At 43.6% G+C, this 21,331-nt stretch overlaps 4 protein-coding genes across 11 annotated transcripts in view; 3 read left to right on the top strand and 1 right to left on the bottom strand.

The window, feature by feature from the left end:
- The window catches only part of LOC308475075 (uncharacterized protein), a 166,728-nt gene that overhangs the window by 1,157 nt on the left and 144,240 nt on the right, over positions 1 to 21,331 (top strand). The window lies entirely within an intron of this gene.
- LOC308475315 (uncharacterized protein) overlaps positions 1 to 21,331 on the top strand; it is a 141,652-nt gene that overhangs the window by 27,813 nt on the left and 92,508 nt on the right. The window lies entirely within an intron of this gene.
- LOC308475334 (uncharacterized protein) overlaps positions 1 to 21,331 on the bottom strand; it is a gene marked incomplete at its 5' end in the record, with an annotated part of 115,598 nt that overhangs the window by 78,380 nt on the left and 15,887 nt on the right. The window lies entirely within an intron of this gene.
- LOC308475078 (uncharacterized protein) lies at positions 1,698 to 19,738 on the top strand. Its single transcript, XM_081001900.1, has 5 exons — positions 1,698 to 2,190; positions 2,387 to 2,468; positions 2,753 to 2,835; positions 9,316 to 9,442; positions 16,778 to 19,738. The coding sequence occupies exons 1-5, from the start codon at positions 1,789 to 1,791 to the stop codon at positions 18,793 to 18,795; spliced, it is 2,712 nt and encodes a 903-aa protein (XP_080858026.1). The 5' UTR covers positions 1,698 to 1,788; the 3' UTR covers positions 18,796 to 19,738.

Raw genomic sequence — 21,331 nt, 5'->3', positions numbered from 1 at the left:
TCCATGCTTCCTCAGGGAACCATTTCCCCCCGTCCTACAAATTCTCATAGAATCATAGAGTTGGAAGAGACCACAAGGGCCATCGAGTCCAACCCCCTGCCAAGCAGGAAACACCATCAGAGCACTCCTGACATATGGTTGTCAAGCCTCTGCTTAAAGACCTCCAAAGAAGGAGACTCCACCACACTCTTTGGCAGCAAATTCCACTGTCGAACAGCTCTTACTGTCAGGACGTTCTTCCTAATGTTTAGGTGGAATCTTCTTTCTTGTAGTTTGGATCCATTGCTCCGTGTCCGCTTCTCTGGAGCAGCAGAAAACAACCTTTCTCCCTCCTCTATGTGACATGCTTTTATATATTTGAACATGGCTATCATATCACCCCTTAACATCCTCTTCTCCAGGCTAAACATGCCCAGCTCCCTTAGCCGTTCCTCATAAGGCATCGTTTCCAGGCCTTTGACCATTTGGGTTGCCCTCCTCTGGACACGTTCCAGTTTGTCACTGTCCCCAGAGGACAGGATCACACTTCAAAATGACCTTGACAGATTAGAGAACTGGGCCAAAACAAACAAGATGAATTTTAACAGGGAGAAATGTAAAGTATTGCACTTGGGCAAAAAAAATGAGAGGCACAAATACAAGATGGGGGACACCTGGCTTGAGAGCAGTACATGTGAAAAGGATCTAGGAGTCTTGGTTGACCACAAACTTGACATGAGCCAACAGTGTGACGCGGCAGCTAAAAAAGCCAATGCAATTCTGGGCCGCATCAATAGGAGTATAGCATCTAGATCAAGGGAAGTAATAGTGCCACTGTATTCTGCTCTGGTCAAACCTCACCTGGAGTACTGTGTCCAGTTCTGGGCACCACAGTTCAAGAAGGACACTGACAAACTGGAACGTGTCCAGAGGAGGGCAACCCAAATGGTCAAAGGCCTGGAAACGATGCCTTATGAGGAACGGCTAAGGGAGCTGGGCATGTTTAGCCTGGAGAAGAGGAGGTTAAGGGGTGATATGATAGCCATGTTCAAATATATAAAAGGATGTCACATAGAGGAGGGAGAAAGGTTGTTTTCTGCTGCTCCAGAGAAGCGGACACGGAGCAATGGATCCAAACTACAAGAAAGAAGATTCCACCTAAACATTAGGAAGAACTTCCTGACAGTAAGAGCTGTTCGACAGTGGAATTTGCTGCCAAGGAGTGTGGTGGAGTCTCCTTCTTTGGAGGTCTTTAAGCAGAGGCTTGACAACCATATGTCAGGAGTGCTCTGATGGTGTTTCCTGCTTGGCAGGGGGTTGGACTCGATGGCCCTTGTGGTCTCTTCCAACTCTATGATTCTGTGATTCTGTGATTCTTGAACTGTGGTGCCCAGAACTGGACATAGTACTCCAGGTGAGGTCTGACCAGAGCAAAATACAGTGGCACTATTACTTCCCTTGATCTAGATGCTATACTCCTATTGATGAGGCCCAGAATTGCATTGGCTTTTTTAGCTGCCGCGTCACACTGTTGGCTCATGTCAAGTTTGTGGTCAACCAAGACTCCTAGATCCTTTTCACATGTACTGCTCTCAAGCCAGGTGTCACCCATCTTGTATTTGTGCCTCTCATTTTTTTTGCCCAAGTGCAATACTTTACATTTCTCCCTGTTAAAATTCATCTTGTTTCTGTAACAGAACAATGTATTTGCTTTGTAGGATTTCCTAGAGCTTTTCATTACGACAGACAGAACTTGTCAAAAGACCAAAGGGTTCCTTCCGATCTCTCAGAGGCTTCCTGAGAGCACAGATGGATGAGCAAGACTCGGCTGGCCCTGAAGCAGGAAGAGGCCATGCCAGCCAAACTGGGAGCAGTGGGGGATTTTGGGAAAACCCAGTGCAGAAGATCCTGGGTGAGGAGGGCACTCTCCGCTCAGAGGTGCGGAGCCAGCAGTTGAGGCAGTTCTGCTGCCAGGAGGCCAAAGGACCCCGAGAGGTTTGCAGCCGACTCTGCCACCTTGACCATCAGTGGCTGAAGCCAGAAAGGCACACGAAAGCGGAGATGCTGGACCTGGTGATCTTGGAGCAGTTCCTGGCTGTCCTTCCCCCGGAGATGGAGAGCTGGGTGAGGGAATGCGGAGCGGAGACCAGTTCCCAGGCGGTGGCCCTGGCCGAAGGTTTCCTCCTGAGTCAGGCAGAGGAGAGAAAGCAGGTGAGAGAGACTTTCCTCTGGATACTCCCAAGGGGCTCCAAACAGGACAGAGAACATCCCATAATGCTCTGCTGATGGCCCATCCTTTTTCTGGGAAAGCATCCATGGAATGAGATCTCGCACCCTTCAAGTCTTTGTCATTCTCTTTCGAGTATTTCTCACCATTCTCTGTTTTGAATCCGTGTTTCTTTTTCAGGGAAAGGATCTCTTTGCAGAAATGGACCTGGATTCCTGTGAGGCAGAGAGGCCTCCGTTGGACACCAGAGAGAGGCCACTGGGTAAGGAGGAAGGTGGTTTTTCTCCGTTTGGTCTCATTCTGTTGGTTTTCCAACTCATCTGGGGGTTCTTTTCATCTTGTTTTGGAGGGAAACAGTTGGGAACAAGGGTCCATAGGAGGGGAGATGTATTTTTGCACCACAAACGTATGAAATGGGCACAAACGTCCAAATGCTCTCAGCAGGTAAGGCTTTCTCAAAGGCCCATCTGTAGTTAGAGATGCCCTTTTTCACCTGTGAGAGAAGCTGGCACTCCTGGCGTCCTGTTTACCTTTTATCTCTTGCAGGTGACAGAGTGATTCCAGCAAGACTTCCTGATCCGTCTTTTCATGGGGGCAGAAGGGAAGCAGCGGCTGTGGAACCAGATCAGGTCAGGGGAAGCTGCCTTGTGGGGACAGAGGTTGAGGGATGGAGCAATGTGATGGACTGGTTGGGCACAGAGGAATGGTGGGAGGATGCAACTGGGGAACCAGGAAGGAAGATGGCTGAGAGCCCAAGAAGTAGAGGTGAAGAAGGATGGGTGGTCAGAGGGGGAATTGGGAGAAGCCTGGGAAGAGGAGGTGTCAGAAGCTGAAGGGGTTGCAGGGCTTAGTGAGCTGGGAGACTCTGTGGCAGAATGCAGTGCAGAATCAGAGGCAGAAGAGGAAGGAGGCGAGTGGGAGAGGAAGGTCGAGAGGCAGAGGTGAGTCAGGATAAGTTAGAGCCACCGGTGGCTCCCTCTCCTTTTGCCAGAAGCCACCCTCCCTGCTTGTCTCTCAGAGCCAGGAGACCCCCTGCAATGCAGGAATCTCTGCTAGATCATCCAAGACAGATGGCCATCCAAAACAGGCTTATTATATTTCTAGATTGATCACTGAATGCTAAAATCAGTTTCTAAGCAGTGGACAAATGAGAACAAATAGTGGCCTGGATTCACCTAACCAGCCCCATTGGCTGCAAAATGGGACTTGCCCCCCATTGCTCCCCCCTCAATGCCCCCATGAACCCCTTGAATTTGGCTCTAGGGCATTGGGAGGGAACTCCCCAGAACAGCTCAGGAGGAGAGGAGAAAGTGGATCCTTCCATCAGGCAAACTGGAATGCTTGCGTAGGCAGAATGACTTGGAAAACACAAAGTGGAGTAACACCTATTTGCACAAAGATGAATACCCATAATTAGAACGCAGAATAAAATTAGCATCCATAAATAAAATGTACAGCAAAGCAATCCTATTGAAACAACTCCCCTGCGTGAGTGCCTGAGGGCCCTGCTCCTGCCACTCACCACCTGGCCCAGGGCGGGGCCTGAAGCCTCATAAGGACGGTTGTTGCTGCTGCTGCTGCTGCTGCTGCTGGCCAGGAGGACTCGGAGCAGTGCAATGTTCTTTTTAAAATGTTTTTTAAAATTTTCTTTTTTCCTTTTTGATTACTTTTTTTTGTGGGGGGGGGGGGTTGGATGTTAAGACCAGAGCATGTCATTACAGAGGAGCCAGGTTTAGTCGTTGTTTGAGGACTATCCCTGCCTCCGGGTCTGGTCCTGACTGGACGTATACTAGAATCAGCAAGGGATACCCACATGACCTGAAGGTGCTGCTGTTCAATGCCAGGTCAATGATTCATAAAACCACTGCCATCCATGACTTGATCATGGATGGAGGACTTGACCTGGCATGTGTAACAGAGACTTGGTTGGCTGAAGCAGATGGGCCTGTCCTTGCCGCTGCTTGCCCACCAGGTTTCTCTTACACACAGCAACCCAGGCCTTGTGGGCGGGGAGGGGGGGTTGCAGTGACATGGTCAGATCACTTCATGGTGCAACTGGACTTCTCCGCTACCCTTCCCCTCTGCAGGGAGGTGGGACCGATTCGGATGGTCCGCCCATGCCACTTAATGGATCTAAATGGTTTCCAGAGAGTGGTAGGGGATGCTTTATCCCATGTTGATGGCCTTTCAGCTGATTCCCTGGTGGCCCGCTGGAATGCAGAGTTAACCAGGGCTATTGACTGTTTGGCTCCGAAGCACCCTCTTCGATTGCATGGAGACCGGACAGCCCCATGGTTTTCCACAGATCTGAGGGCAATGAAACAATCGCTGAGACGGCTAGAGCTCCGGTGGCGGATAACTCATTCTGAAGCTGACCAGACACAGGTTAGAGCTCAATGTCGAGCCTACCAAGTGGCGGTAGCAACGGCGAATAACACTTTCTTGGTCGCCTCTGTTGCATCTGCAGAAAACAACAGCAGGGGACTTTTTCAGGTGGTTTGCAATTTAGCAGAACCACCTGCTACATTGGGGCCCAGTATGGGCCACATGATCTCCTGCAATAATTTTGCAAAGTTTTTTTGCAGATGAAGTCGCTCAGATTCAGGAGGAGGTAGACTCCACCGTGGGAGCAGGGCCGGGGCAGGAGAGTGCTAGTGTCCTGTCTAGTCAAGTTGCGTGGGATCAATTCCAATCTGTTACCTCCGAGGATGTGTACAGGCTGCTTGGACGAGTGAAACCAACCACCTGTCTCCTTAATCCTTGCCCATCCTGGCTTATAAAAGCTAGCCGGAAAGGGCTGGGCGATGGGCTTTGCGGGGTCATGAATTCTTCTCTCTGTGAGGGAGCCTTCCCAGACCCGCTGAAAGAGGTGGTCATTAAACCGCTTCTTAAAAAACCATCTTTAGATGCTGCCAATATGGCTAACTATCACCCAGTCTCAAATCTTCCATTCTTGGTCAAGGTGATTGAGCGAGTGGTTGCTGAACAACTCCAGGCACGCCTGGAAGAAGTGGACCATTTGGATCCCTTCCAGTCGGGATTCAGGTCTCATCATGGGGCTGATACTGCCTTGGTCGCACTGGTTGATGATCTCCGGCAGGCTAGGGGACAAAGGTGAGAGCTGTTTCCTAGTTCTGCTAGATCTCTCAGCGGCGTTTGATACCATCGACCATAACATCCTTCTGGACCGTCTTGAGGGGCTGGGAGCTGGGGGCACTGTCATACAGTGGTTCCGCTCCTTCCTCCTGTGCCGTGTTCAGAAAGTGGTGGTGGGGGATGAGTGTTCAGACCTCTAGGCTCTCACTTGTGGGGTGCCTCAGGGTTCTGTCTTCTCCCCCATGCTTTTCAACATCTACATGCAGCCGCTGGGAGAGATCATCAGGGGGTTTGGCCTGGGTGCTCATCAGTATGTGGATGATACCCAACTCTACCTCTCTTTTTTTAAAAGAAATACTTTTTATTAATTTTCCAACATAGATATACAGTTTAATCCAAGTTTTCACAAATTTAACATTTTTGGACTTCCTTCAGCTTCTCTGACAATCATCCATTTTTAACTCTTAATTACGCATTTCTTCTGTTCTATATTGTCATTAGTCTTCCCTCCAATCATCCATTTCTTTTTAACAATATATCTCAGCTTTTACAGTGCTTCTTTAAAACCCGCTAGCGTTGTTTGTACTTCACATGTACTTTTCAGATATTCCACAAATTTCCCCCAGTCCTCGATGAACTTTTGGTCTCGACAATATCTGACTTTCCCTGTTAATTTGTCCAGTTCTGCATAGTCTGTTAATTTCATCCTCCATTCTTATTTCGTCGGTATTTCCTCTTGTTTCCACTTCTGGGCCAGTAGAATTCTTGCTGCTGTAACTGTGTATTGGAAAAGTTTATAGTCCTTCTTTCTTATTTCCTTTCCTGTAATCCCTAAAAGTAGGGCCTCTGGTTTCTTAACAAATGTATATTTCAACATTTTTTTCATTTCATTATATATCATCTCCCAGAAGCCCTTCACTTTCTTACACTCCCACCACATGTGATAGAACGTTCCTTCTTTTTCTTTACATTTCCAACACTTATTACAGGTCTTATACATTTTTGCTAATTTTACCGGTGTGATATACCATCTGTAAAACATTTTCATAACATTTTCTTTTAACGCCGTACAAGCAGTAAATCTTAAATTTTCCTTCCATAATTTTTCCCAGTCTTCAAATTGTATATTATACCCAAAATCTCTGGCCCATTGTATCATTACCGATTTAACTTCCTCATCTTTCGTATGCCAGTCTAATAATATCTTATACATTTTTGACAAAATTTTACAATCATTGTTTATTATGTCTGTTTGAAACTTTGAATCTTTTTCTGTGTAACCACTTTCTTTAATATCTTTTTTAAACATTTCATTAAACTAGAAATAATGCAACCAATCGTAAACATATTCCTTAACTTGCTCACATGGTTTTATTTTCCATTTGCCTCCTTCTTTGATTATCAATTCACCATATGTGATCCAATTACCTCTCATATTTATTTTCTTCACAGACATAATCTCTAACAGAGATAACCAGTGCAGAACTCTTGGTTCTAATAGGTTTTTATATCTATCCCATACTTCTATTAGTGGACCTCGGAATATGTGGCTCCCAAACCCTTTATGTATTTTCTTCTTCTCACACCATAAATACGCATGCCATCCAAATCTGTTATCAAAGCCTTCGAGATCTAATAATTCCTTACTTTCTAGTTTTATCCATTCTTTCAACCAACAGAGACAAGCTGCTTCATAATACAGTTTCAAATCTGGCCGGGCGAAGCCTCCTCTTTCCTTCACATCTGTTAATAACTTAAATTTAATTCTCGGCTTCTTGCCCTGCCAGATATACCTTGATATCACTCTCTGCCACTCTGTAAATATTGATACCCCCTTTATTATGGGGGTAGTCTGAAACAAAAATAACATCTTAGGAAGGACGCTCATCTTTATAGAAGAAATTCTACCCCAAAAGGATAGCTTCAATCTACCCCATATTTCCAGGTCTTTCTTTATTTCGTTCCACACCGGAATATAGTTGTTTTGAAATAAATCAACGTTTTTAGGAGTTAACCAAATTCCCAGATATTTTACCTTTTTCACCACATCTATCTCTGTTCTTTGTTGCATTATTTCTGTCGTAGTTTGGTCCATATTTTTTGCTATTATTTTAGTTTTCTTTTTATTTAGTCTGAACCCTGCTACAGTTCCAAATTGCTCCATCTCCTTCAGTACTTCTGTTACACCTTCTGTTGGTTCTTCAATTGTTATTACCAGATCATCTACAAAGGCTTTCACCTTATATTCATTCTGGCCAACTGTCAACCCTTTTATTAAGTCATTTTGTCTAATCGCCCTCAGGAGAACCTCCAGGACCGTTATAAATAACAATGGTGAAAGTGGACATCCCTGTCTAGTTCCTTTTGTTATTTTTATATCCTCCATAATAACATTATTGACAATCAATTTTGCCTTTTGTTCTGTATATATTGCCTTTATCCCATTAAAGAATTCTTTCCCCACATCCATATATTCTAAATTCTTCAACATAAAATCCCATACAATATTATCAAAGGCCTTCTCTGCGTCCACAAACATTAAGATTGCTTGTTTTTCATTCCCGGCAGTCAGGTATTCCAAAATATTTGTTATATTTCTTATATTATCTCTCAGCTGTCTGCCAGGAAGAAAACCCGCTTGATCTTTATGTATAATTTCTTGTAGTATCTTTTTCATTCTATTCGCTAAAATCCCTGCATATATTTTGTAGTCTGTATTCAATAATGAAATAGGCCTATAATTCTTAACTTGTGTTAGGTTCGAATCCTGTTTGGGGATAAATGTAATAAATGCTTCTTTCCAAGTTTGCAGAATATCCCTTTCTTTTAAAATATTATTCATAACTTCTTTCAATGGTGTCACCAAAACATCTCTCAATTCTTTATAGTATCTTGCTGTAAATCCGTCTGGTCCTGGGGCTTTCCCCCTTTTCAGTTCCTTTATTATCTCCTTTATTTCATCACTACTTATTGGGGCATTCAGTTGGCCTCCAACTCTACCTCTCTTTCAATTCGGAACCAGTGAAGGCAGTGAAGGTCCTCTGTGAGTGTCTGGAGGCAGTTGGAGGATGAATGGCGGCTAACAGATTGAGGTTGAATCCTGACAAGACACAAGTACTGTTTTGGGGGGACAAGAGGCGGGCAGGTGTGGGGGACTCCCTGGTCCTGAATGGGGTAACTGTGCCCCTGAAGGACCAGGTGCGCAGCCTGGGAGTCATTCTGGACTCGCAGCTGTCCATGGAGGCACAGGTCAATTGTGTGTCCAGGGCAGCTGTTTATCAGCTCCATCTGTTACGCAGGCTGAGACCCTACCTGCCCTCAGACTGTCTCACCAGAGTGGTGCATGCTCTGGTTATCTCTCGCTTGGAGTACTGCAATGCGCTCTATGTGGGGCTATCTTTGAAGGTGATCCGGAAACTACAACTAATCCAAAATGCGGCAGCTAGACTGATGACTGGGAGTGGCCGGCAAGACCACATAACACTGGTCCTGAAAGACCTGCATTGGCTCCCAGTATGTTTCCGAGCACAATTCAAAGTGTTGGTGCTGACCTTTAGAGCCCTAAATGGCCTTGGTCCAGTATACCTGAAGGAGCGTCTCCACCTCCATCGTTCTGCCCAGACACTGAGGTCCAGCGCCAAGGGCTTTCTGGCGGTTCCCTCGCTGCAAGAAGCCAAGTTACAGGGAACCAGGCAGAGGGCCTTCTTGGTAGTGGCACCCGCCCTGTGGAATGCCCTCCTACCAGATGTCAAAGAGAAAAATAACTACCAAACTTTTAGAAGACATCTAAAGGCAGCCCAGTTTAGGGAAGCTTTTAATGTTGAATAGATTATTGTATTTTAGTGTTTTGTTGGAAGCCGCCCAGAGTTCTGGCTGGGGAAACCCAGCCAGATGGGCAGGGTATAAATAAATTATTATTATTAATATTATTAACAGGAAAGAAACAATAGAGCATTGTGTAGCAGATCATATTTCTGCTGTCTCAGAGGAGGACATTTCCCTTTTCCATTTAGGGTCCAGTGTGCTTTGAAGATGTTGCTGTTCGTTTCACGGATGAGGAGTGGGCGTTGCTGGATCCTGACCAGAGAGCTCTGCAGAAGGACGTCATGGAGGAGAATCGTGGGATGTTGGCCTCTCTTGGTAAGGCTCCCTGTGGGATCGTCATATCTGCCTGGAAATTCAAAAAATACCTCTATGGGACCAACCTCATATATTTTCACAGAGCTCAACAGCGCCCCATATAACACCTGGGAACCTAAAACCCTCACAATAAAGAGTTAATTACAGTTTTTTCTTTGAACAACCTTCCTCAAATTATTCCTTTTTCTACCAGGATTGGGCTGGTCTGAACTTCCCAGGCCATCTTCACTGTCAGCTTCAGAATTGTTAGGAAAGCTAAGTAGCTTCAGGTTTTTGTTTTTGCTCCTGTCAGTCTTGGGTTGACCAAAGAGACGACTGGCAGCGAAGCTCAGGTGCTGCCAGCCAGAGAAGAAGCAGGCCTAGGGAGAGGAGAGTTAGCAGCGGATGGCAGAGAGGAGGGGGAGAGGAACTGTCATCTGAGCTCTGAACAAGGGGGAGAAGAAAAAGAGAGACAGAGTGACAGACAGCTGTGTGAGAGCTACAGGAGTGAGTCAGACACTGGAATGCAGGAAGCATTCTCTGCCAAATTTAAAGATACTGGAAGAGAAGGTGGGGGCTTCCGTGCTGGGGAAGGGGGAGGAGCTCAGTCTGGGCAACTCCATCTTGTGGGGAGGACGATGAGTAGAGGAGCTCCGTCCAAGTTTGTTGTTTTAGCAATAAATCTGAAATTACCGTATTTTTTGCACCATAACACTCACTTTTTTCCTCCTAGAAAGTAAGGGGAAATGTCTGTGCATGTTATGGAGGGAATGCCTATGGGTGGCATGCCTACGGATTTTCCTCCTCTAAAAACTACGTGCGTGTTATGGTTGGGTGCATGTTATAGAGCGAAAAATACGGTATTAACAGCCAGAGTCATCTCATGTTTGTGGGAGAGACCAAGTCATAACAAGGACTGACATTGGAGATGGAGGGAATGCCATGACTGGGCCAAACAAAATCCATCCCAGAGAAGAGCTAGGCTTATGGAATCTCAGGTAGTAGTAGCAGTGATGATGATGATGATACAGTGGTACCTCGGTTTACAAACTTAATCTTTTCCAGAACAGGACAGTTATTAAATCGAGGTACCACTGTGATAATAATAATAATAATAATAATAATAATAATAATAATAATAATAATAATAATTTTTATTTCTACCCTGCCCATCTGGCTGGGTTGCCCCAGCCACTCTGGGCGGCTTCCAACACATATATAAACATGAAACATAAATAACAATAATCTGATTCCATATAAAAAGAACATTAACTTTAAAATGAACAACTTCTACTAGTGGCCAAAATTGTGGAAACCTTTTGTGAAAAGTGTATTTCTGAGGTTTGATGGCTCATAACACCACTTTCCCCTTCATGGATCACTGCCTTGCCGTGGCGAAGGGGCTTGAAGAACTCAGAGAAGCTATGAACTATGCTGAGCAGGGCACCCAAGATGAACAGGTCATAGTGGAGAGTTTTGACCAAACGTGATCCACCTGGAGCAGGAACCGGCAAGCCACTCCAGTATCCCTGCCAAGAAAACTCCATGGACAAAGACAACAGGCATATAAAAGTTATGACGCTGGAAGATGAGCCCCTCAGGTCGGAAAGCGTCCAACATGCTACTGGGGAAGAGCGGAGGACAAGTACAAGTAGATCCAGAGCTGATGAAGCGGCTGGGCCAAAGCCGAAAGGACGCTCAGTTGCGGATATGCCTGGAAGCGAAAGGAAAGTCCAATGCTGTAAAGAAAAATATTGCATAGGAACCTGGAATGTAAGAACCATGAACCTGGGTAAGTTGGATGTGGTCAAAAATGAGATGGCAAGAATAAATATTGACATCCTGGGCCTCAGTGAACTAAAATGGACGGGAATGGGCAAATTCAGTTCGGATGACCATCATATCTACTACTGTGGGCAAGAAACCCATAAAAAAAATGGAGTGGCCCTCATAGTCAACAAAAGAGTGGTGAAAGCTGTACTGGGATGCAATCTCAAAAATGATAGAATGATCTCGATACGAACCCAAGGGAGACCTTTTAACATCACAGTAATCCAAGTTTATGCACCAACCACTGGTGCTGAAGAAACTGAAATTGACCAATTCTATGAAGACTTACAACACCTTATTGAAGTGACACCAAAGAAGGATGTTCTTCTCATTATAGGGGATTGGAATGCTAAAGTAGGGAATCAAGAGATAAAAGGAGCAACTGGCAAGTTTGGCCTTGGAGAGCAAAACGAAGCAGGGCAAAGGCTAATAGAGTTCTGTCAAGAGAACAAGCTGGTCATCACAAACACGCTTTCCCAACAACACAAGAGACGACTCTACACGTGGACATCACCAGATGGGCAGCATCGAAATCAGATTGATTGTATTCTCTGCAGCCAAAGATGGAGAAACTCTATACAGTCAGCAAAAACAAGACCTGGAGCTGACTGTGGCTCAGATCATCAGCTTCTTATAGCAAAATTCAAGCTTAAACTGAAGAAAGTAGGAAAAACCACTGGGCCGGTAAGATACAATCTAAACCAAATCCCTTATGAATACACAGTGGAAGTGAGGAACAGGTTTAAGGATTTAGTCAACTCTTTGTGCCATTTCTTTAATTTTATTATGTTTTTCAACCTCACTAAATGAAAGAACACAGAAAACCAACCAACTTGTTAGCAATCACATCAGACACTGACAAAAGTCAACCTAAGCAAGTTGTGCTTCCTTTTTCTGCTTATTTGGCTATAACATTTGATAGAATACAGATAATTGAACAAACTTTCTTGGATTGCATTCTTGATTAAATTATCTTCCCACTGATATATGACTTTATAATATTACTCCAAAAGAAGTGGTGTTATGAGCCATCAAACCTTTTTTTCCAAAAGGCTTCCAGAATTTTGACCAACAAACAAACCAACATTCAACAACTCATCAGAATCTCCCCTGTCTTCCACTGCCTCCCGCAGTTTGGTCAAACTCATGCTGGTAGTTTTGAGAACACTATCCAACCATCTCGTCCTCTGCCGTCCCCTTCTCCTTGTGCCCTCCATCTTTCCCAACATCAGGGTCTTTTCCAGGGAGTCTTCTCTTCTCATGAGGTGGCCAAAGTATTGGAGCCTCAGCTTCAGGATCTGTCCTTCCAGTGAGCACTCAGGGCTGATTTCCTTCAGAATGGAGAGGTTTGATCTTCTTGCAGTCCATGGGACTCTCAAGAGTCTCCTCCAGCACCATAATTCAAAAGCATCCATTCTTCGGTGATAAGCCTTCTTTATGGTCCAGCTCTCACTTCCATACATCACTACTGGGAAAACCAGAGCTTTAACTATATGGACCTTTGTTGGCAAGGTGATGTCTCTGCTTTTTAAGATGCTGTCTAGGTTTGTCATTGCTTTTCTCCCAAGAAGCAGGTGTCTTTTAATTTCATGACTGCTATCACCATCTGCAGTGATCATGGAGCCCAAGGAAGTAAAATCTCTCACTGCCTCCATTTCTTCCCCTTCTATTTGCCAGGAGGTGATGGGACCAGTGGCCATGATCTTTTTTTTTTTTTATGTTGAGCTTCAGACCATATTTTGCGCTCTCCTCTTTCACCCTCAATAAAAGGTTCTTTAATTCCTCCTCACTTTCTGCCATCAAGGTTGTGTCATCTGCATATTTGATATTTCTTCTGGCAATCTTAATTCTGGCTTGGGATTCATCCAGCCCAGCCTTTTGCATGATGAATTCTGCATGTAGGTTAAATAAGCATGGCGACAATATACAGCCTTGTTGTACTCCTTTCCCAATTTTGAACCAATCAGTTGTTCCATATTCAGTTCTAACTATAGCTTCTTGTCCCACATAGAGATTTCTCAGGAGACAGATGAGGTGATCAGGAACTCCCATTTCTTTAAGAACTTGCCATAGTTTGGACTTCCGGGTCAGCGCCATTGGTGAATGGCGGAGTTCCTCCGACCGGAGGAACGGGCTCCGTGAAAACTGGGTCTTCCCGCCGCGGCGAAGGTGGGGACCCGCTAGAAATCCCAGGCGGAGGAAGCCTGGGAACGTGGGGTTCGGCAGGGCACCAGAAGCGCCCCCCTACTCGCAGGGAATCCCATCTAGGGGCTCCGGAGCGAAGTGGGGTGAGAAGCGCGGTGCTACGAACTGACTGCTACTTTCACGGAGTGAAGCCGCACAGCCATTGCCAGAGAGCGCTGACTTTTTCCTGTGGACAATTGGACTTAAAACAAGTACCCGTGAGTAGAAACGGAAAATTGGATCAATAAATTGTTTTAATTTGGTATCGAAGCGGGAAGGTGCAAACAGGAAGTCCACCTTCCGCTTTTTTGTATATAGACTAAAGCAAAAATTTTGCAAGCTAAAGCCGGGAAGCTGTTAAAAAAGGACTAAATTTCCTTCATTTAGAATCACTGAAACCCCCCTTGGAAGCAGGAGAAAAGGGGGGGGGACTCTGTTTAACCCCAGCAGGAGAGGGAGTGAAGAAGTATAAGTATCCACCGTCTCCAACCTGGGAACGGGGCGTCAGAGACAGAAACTGTTGGAGAGGTTCATTGACTGTGAACGTAACACTTTGACAGATAGCTAATGAAGAGAAACAAGTTGATTCTATTGTTGCCTTTTGCATCTTAAAGAAACAAAATATCTGAAAAACATCTGAAATATCTGGAAAATGAAAGTAACTTTCCTTTGTCTTCAAAAAAAAAATATGGATGCAAGTAGATTGTCTCCTCTAGAGGGAGCTTGCTAAATTGTTGTTGCAGCATATTTGAGACCCAACATCTGTGAGATTAAGACTGTGGGAACAGTCTTTTCTGACCTTGAACAAAGATGAGCTGGGAGAAAGACTGGGTGCTTGCTCTATGCAAGACAAATGCTTTGTTGGAACAGATGCATGAGAAGATGGACTTGATGAATGAGAAAATGGATTTGACTGTTGTGGTTAATAACATTGATACAGAAATCATCCAAGAACCAACCTATCAATCTGTACTGACTGGGCAAGTGAAGATGACAATGGAGGAGGATGCGGCTGCACCTCAAATAGTACAAATGGAGAGACCTGAGGCCCTACAGGAGCATAAGCCGCTGTTATTGAAGATTGAAGTTGGAGTGGGCCAAGGGGAGTCTGGAGATGAGGAGGTTCCTAGCTTTGGAGAGACCTTGAAATTTGATTTTAAATTCATTTTGGATTATATCGAGGACTGTGGGGAGTGGGACTGTGGGGAACGGGTGAGCTGGATGAAGGGTGAAGGAGACAATTTTGGGTTGGAATCCCCCAGAGACCTACTCCTCAATGAGAAAGGAAAGAAACTAAGACAGAGACCAACAAGAGACAAGGAAAAGGAAAAGGGCAAGTACAAACAAGATGAAGAAGAACTGCAGAAGGGACATGGAAGAAATTTAAGGGCCTCGGACATAAGGCTTCCAGGTTGATGGACTAGATGGAATGGACAATAAGGACTGACATGACCCGAGATCAGGAAGAAGAGACGCTGGATGATGATTGGAAGAGAATTTATAATGGAAATTTTTTATTTTAGAATCAGCTAACGAATATTAGGGAAAATGTGGGAATGAAACTATATGACTCTAGCAGAAATGATATCAGGAGCTATGTATATTTGAAATTTAAGATTTAAGTCTTAAGGCACTTAGGGGTAAGATAAGGTTAAATAAATTAAGGTAATCTGAATAACAGACTATGGGGAAAGATGGTAAGGATTTGTTGAGATAATTATTAGGTTAAATTGTTAAGATAAATTTTATAACAAAAATTGAGAAAGATGGAAAGAATTTGCTGAAATAATTACTAAACTAGAACACAAAAACGGAGGTGTGAGGAGGTCAATGAAACAAGCAAATGGAAATTATGGATATGCAATTTGGGATTTGTGTTTTTTTTCCCTTTTTTTCTTCTTTTTTACTTTCTTTTGCTGTATTGTGGTATTGGTTTTCATATTTTGTGCTTTTCTCTTTTTTATTGTTTTCTCTTCTTTTTTGTATTGTACTGTTGTTTTTGATTTTTCCCTTTTCTTGTAATTTTGAAATTATCAATAAATATATATATATTTTTAAAGAACTTGCCATAGTTTGCTGTGGTCGACACAGTCAAAGGCTTTTGCATAGTCAATGAAGCAGAAGTAGATGTCTTTCTGGAACTCTCTAGCTTTCTCCATAATCCAGCGCATGTTTGCAATTTGGTCTCTGGTTCCTCTGCCCCTTCGAAATCCAGCTTGCACTTCTGGGAGTTCTCGGTCCACATACTGCTTAAGCCTGCCTTGTAGAATTTTAAGCATAACCTTGCTAGCGTGTGATTTGAGTGCAATTGTGCAGTAGTTGGAGCATTCTTTGGCACTGACCTTCTTTGGGATTGGGTTGTAGACTGATCTTCTCCAATCTTCTGGCCACTGCTGAGTTTTCCAAACTTGCTGGCATATTGAGTGTAGCAGCTTAACAGTATCATCTTTTAAAATTTTAAATAGTTCATCTGGAATATCATCACTTCCACTGGCCTTGCTATTAGCAGTGCTTTCTAAGGACCATTTGACTTCACTCTCCAGGATGTCAGGCTCAAGGTCAGCAACCACACTACCTGGGGTGTATGAGACATTCATATCTTTCTGGCATAATTCCTTCTGTGTATTCTTGCCACCTCTTCTTGATGTCTTCAGCTTCTGTTAGGTCCTTACCACTTTTGTCCTTTATTATGATAATCTTTGTACAAAGTGTTCCTTTCATATCTCCAATTTTCTTGAACAGATCTCTGCTTTTTCCATTCTATTGTTTTCCTCTATTTCTTTGCATAGCTTCTCTGAGTTATTCAAGTCCCTTCGCCACGGCAAGGCAGTGATACATGAAGGGGATACACTACTGTGTATCAAAGAAAGCAACATTCAACAACTCATCAGAATCCAATAATGAATATGTTGGTTAATGACAAACAACACAGGTAATAAACACACACCCAATTTGACGCACAGTGTAAATTAATAATGCAGAGTTTTTAAGTGAAAGAATAAGAGCTTTACTGAGTTAAAATTAACTTATAAAAAACATGGTTCCAAACAGTTTGACTGAGATTACATACTGACTCTGCTCACAACTGAGGCAGACTGACTCTGACTGAAATCTTACAGAGAACACAGAGAGAAAATGGCTGCCAAGTCACATGTCAGAGTGACTCAACAGTTAGCAGTTAGGACTGAATGACTGTAGTAGACCCAAATGATTGTCCAGTCCCAGCACCTCCCAGCCTGTTTCCTGTTTCTGCTCTCATGTGTCTTTGTCACATGACACAACTCCCTTCAGTTCTTCTCCATTTATTCCGGAGGCTCTTATCCCTTTTTGTCTCCATTGCAGATTCTGATGAATTGGAAATCGAGAACAAAGGTGACTGTGACAAAATCCTCAGAGAGGAGAAGCCACGTAAAAATTTGGAGTGTGGAGAAAGCTGCAGTCAGAGCTCCCATTCCACTTCCCATCAACAAAATCTCATTGGAAAGAAACTCTATCAGTGCATGGAATGTGAAAAGAGCTTCAGTCAGAACTCCAATCTCACTTCCCATCAAAGAATTCATACAGGGGAGAAACCCTATCATTGTGTGGAATGTGGAAAGAGCTTCCGTCAGAGCTCCCATCTCACTTCCCATCAAAGAAATCATACAGGGGAGAAACCCTATCAGTGTGTGGAATGTGGAAAGAGCTTCAATGATAGCTCCTCTCTCACTTCCCATCAAAGAATTCATACAGGGGAAAAACCCTATCAGTGTGTCGAATGTGGAAAGAGGTTCAGGACACGCTACGAGCTCACTTCCCATCAAAGAATTCATACAGGGGAGAAACCCTATCAGTGTGTGGAATGTGGAAAGAGCTTCAGTCAGAGCTCTGCTCTCACTTCCCATCAAAGAATTCATACAGGGGAGAAACCTTATCAGTGCGTGGAATGTGGAAAGAGCTTCAGTCGCAGCCAGAATCTCACTTCCCATCAAAGAATTCATACAGGGGAGAAACCCTATCAGTGTGTGGAATGTGGAAAGAGTTTCACTGATAGGTCCTCTCTCACTTCCCATCAAAGAATTCATACAGGGGAGAAACCCTATCAGTGTGTGGAATGTGGAAAGAGCTTCAATGATAGCTCCTCTCTCACTTCCCATCAAAGAATTCATACAGGGGGAAAACCCTATCAGTGTGTCGAATGTGGAAAGAGGTTCAGGACACGCTACGAGCTCACTTCCCATCAAAGAATTCATACAGGGGAGAAACCCTATCAGTGTGTGGAATGTGGAAATAGCTTCACTGATAGCTCCTCTCTCACCTCCCATCAAAGGATTCATACAGGGGAGAAACCTTATCAGTGCGTCGAATGTGGAAAGAGCTTCAGTCACAGCCACAATCTCACTTCCCATCAAAGAATTCATACAGGGGAGAAACCCTATCAGTGTGTGGAATGTGGAAAGAGCTTCAATCAGAGCTCCGCTCTCACTTCCCATAAAAGAATTCATACAGGGGAGAAACCTTATCAGTGTGTCGAATGTGGAAAGAGCTTCAGTCACAGCCACCATCTCACTTCCCATCAAAGAATTCATACAGTGGCAAAACCCTATCAGTGTGTGGAATGTGGAAAGAGCTTCAGTCACAGCCACAATCTCACTTCCCATCAAAGAATCCATACAGGGGCAAAACCTTATCAGTGTGTGGAATGTGGAAAGAGCTTCCGTCAGAGCTCCCATCTCACTTCCCATCAAAGAATTCATACAGGCAAGAAACCGTATCAGTGTGTGGAATGTGGAAAGAGCTTCACTGATAGCTCCTTTCTCACTTCCCATCAAAGAATCCATACAGGGGCAAAACCTTATCAGTGTGTGGAATGTGGAAAGAGCTTCAGTCACAGCCGCCATCTCACTTCCCATCAAAGAATTCATACAGTGGCAAAACCCTATCAATGTGTGGAATGTGGAAAGAGCTTCAGAAACAGCTGCAATCTGACTTCCCATCAAAGAATTCATACAGGGGAGAAACCCTATCAGTGTGTGGAATGTGGAAAGAGCTTCCGTCAGAGCTCCCATCTCACTTCCCATCAAAGAATTCATACAGGGGAGAAACCCTATCAGTGTGTCGAATGTGGAAAGAGCTTCAGGCAGACCTTCTCTCTCACTTCCCATCAAAGAATTCATACAGGGGTGAAACCCTATCAGTGTGTCGAATGTGGAAAGAGCTTCACTCATACTTCCTCTCTCACTTCCCATCAAAGGATTCATACAGGGGAGAAACCCTATCAGTGTGTGGAATGTGGAAAGAGCTTCAGTCAGAGCTCCTCTCTCACTTCCCATCAAATAATTCACACAGTGGAGAAACCTTATCAGTGTGTGGAATGTTGAAAGAGCTTCGCTGATAGCTCCAATCTCACTTCCCATCAAAGAATCCATACAAAGGTGGGACAAACCATTATACAGCTTTAGAATCCAGGCCTTTGGCTAATTGACGTGTATGAAAATCAAAGTGTTATGGGCCTTAATTTATGATGAGTTTTAAAAAATGTTTGGAATAACCTTTCTAAAAAGACCAGATGGATTTCTGTTAAGTATTGTTGGCAGGGACATCCCGGATGCCTTTAGGGAGGTATTCTTATATGCAACGGCTGCAGCTTGGACTTTGGTGCGAAAGGGGTGGAAGGAAGAAGAAGTCCCGACAATAACGGACTGGCATAACAAGCTACAAGAATTTGCTGAAATGCAGTTGACAAATAGCCTGAGAGGCAATTCAAAACAAAAATTTATGGAAAAGTGGGATAGATATATGTTCAAAAATACAGTAATGGTTCGCTATCTATGCTAGCATTCAATTGGCATTGGAAAGAGACTGAGTTGAGAAATAAGACAAAGGGTACATATTGATATAGGAATGTATTAGATAAAATGTAAAGAAATATACAGTAATAAGAGCACATTCATTTGTGAAAAAGGAATATACAATGGGATACACAGGAAGTCCAAAGTGTTGGTACATATATGATTTTGGAATAATTTTTTGTCCTTGTTTTCTTTTTCTTTTAGCATATAAACTTTGTATACATGTTGAAAATTATAGTATAATAAGCCTTGTGATGTTACATGATAATGTTTACCAATGTAACATAAGAACATTAATAAATAATTTTTTGGAAAAAAAATGTAATGCCCTTTTAACATGTGATGTTTTGTGTTTTCATGTTGTGTTTTATGTTGTAACCATCCTGAGACCTGTGGGTGTAGGGAATAGGCGCCAACTCTTAAAGGCCTAGGGGTCTTTGCCCCACCCCCAATAAAATATTTAAGGATGCCACCCCCAAGTTTTTGGTGTGTGTTTTTTCAAACACAACCTTTTATTCTTCTCTTAAAAAATTAAAAAATAAACTCACAAAGGTCACGAGGAAAACAAAATGCAAGAAAATACAAACGTGGACAGGTCCCATCTTTGCGGGTGAAGCGCAGAAGTTGCTTTGAAGCAAGGTTTCCCAAACTTGGGTCCCCAGCAGCTCCTGGACTACAGTTCCCATCATCCCTCCCCATTGTTCCTGCTAGCTAGTAAGGTTCTGCAGCTGTAAGAATGTGAAACCAAGATTGAATTATTGCCTCCGTTAATTGGGCTTTATTGCTGGATTGCTTCTAACAAACAAGTTTCTTTAGTTGGCTCCATAGATTTCTGATTTGGGTTAATGTTTGGGCTATTCCCAAGCCATTCCAGCAATGGAATAGGATTATCTTGAAAGCACCTTTTGCACACAGCAGCAACATGACATGGAGCTGAATCCTGTTGAAATAGAAAATAAATATATAAATAATTATTTATATAAATATATTTAAATGCTTCAGTATCTGGGTAAAGATCACCTGTGGAAGCCTTCAGTTTGGGCTAAAGTATTTCAATTATATATTTGGGGGCATTTACATTCCCATTAATGACGAAAATTCTGCCCACACCTTTTGCTGCCATACCACCCCAGATCATCACACTATCTGGGTGTTTCACGGTCGGTGTAATGCAAGTAGCATGTAAATCTACTCTGATTTCCCCCCTTGTGTATTTCATGCCATCACTACCAAGCAAGGAGATTTGAGTCTCATCCCTCCAAATAACACTGTCCCATTGTTCCACTGTCCAGTTAACATGGGTTTAATCTTTTCAACCTTTGCTTGAGAGATTTTCTTTAGTTGTGTAAGACTCTTTGTGACCCTATGGACCAGAGCACGCCAGGCACTCCTGTCTTCCACTGCCTCCCGCAGTTTGGTCAAACTCATGCTTTAGAGATAACAATGGCTTTTTCCTTAGAATTCTAACATTTAGACCAGTCCTTGCACTCAACTTCACATTACATCTCGCCACGTGATCTTGTATACACCAAGATGATTTTCTTCTGTCAGGTTGGGACAGTCTCTCCATTCTTTGATCTTCATTTGCCTTTGTGCATGTTTTCCTGCCTTTACCAGTCTGATTTTGTAGTGGCTGAGTCTCCTTATACCTCTTCAATAATATAGAAATGCCAGCTTTGGTTAAGTTTTTCCCAATCTTTCATCTAATCTATTCATAACTGTAGCCTTGTTCACTTAATAGTACAATTTTACATCGCTTTCTGGGTGACAAGTCTGTTGGGATACTGCCAAGGAGACGTGGCCATCAGGCAGCCTCCACGTCGTCTCCGGACAATCTCCCGGTCTCCCATAGGACAGCATCAGTCAATTAGCGACACGAGCCTCAGACACAGTCCAAGACTTGTGCACACCCTTGTGCATGGCAGAGTTTCTACAACAGAAGATGCTGACAGGAGAGCATATTTACAGCTTTATTCAATGTAGATCAGAACAAAAGAAAAACATGACTGCTTGCCTCCATGTCCAGGAAAACAGCCGGAACAAAAGCTATATACAAAATGGAAAC

Source organism: Podarcis pityusensis (assembly GCF_964106645.2).
Source record: "Podarcis pityusensis genome assembly, chromosome: 4".
NCBI lineage: Eukaryota > Metazoa > Chordata > Lepidosauria > Squamata > Lacertidae > Podarcis > Podarcis pityusensis.
This window is presented reverse-complemented; position numbering and strand designations above follow the sequence as displayed.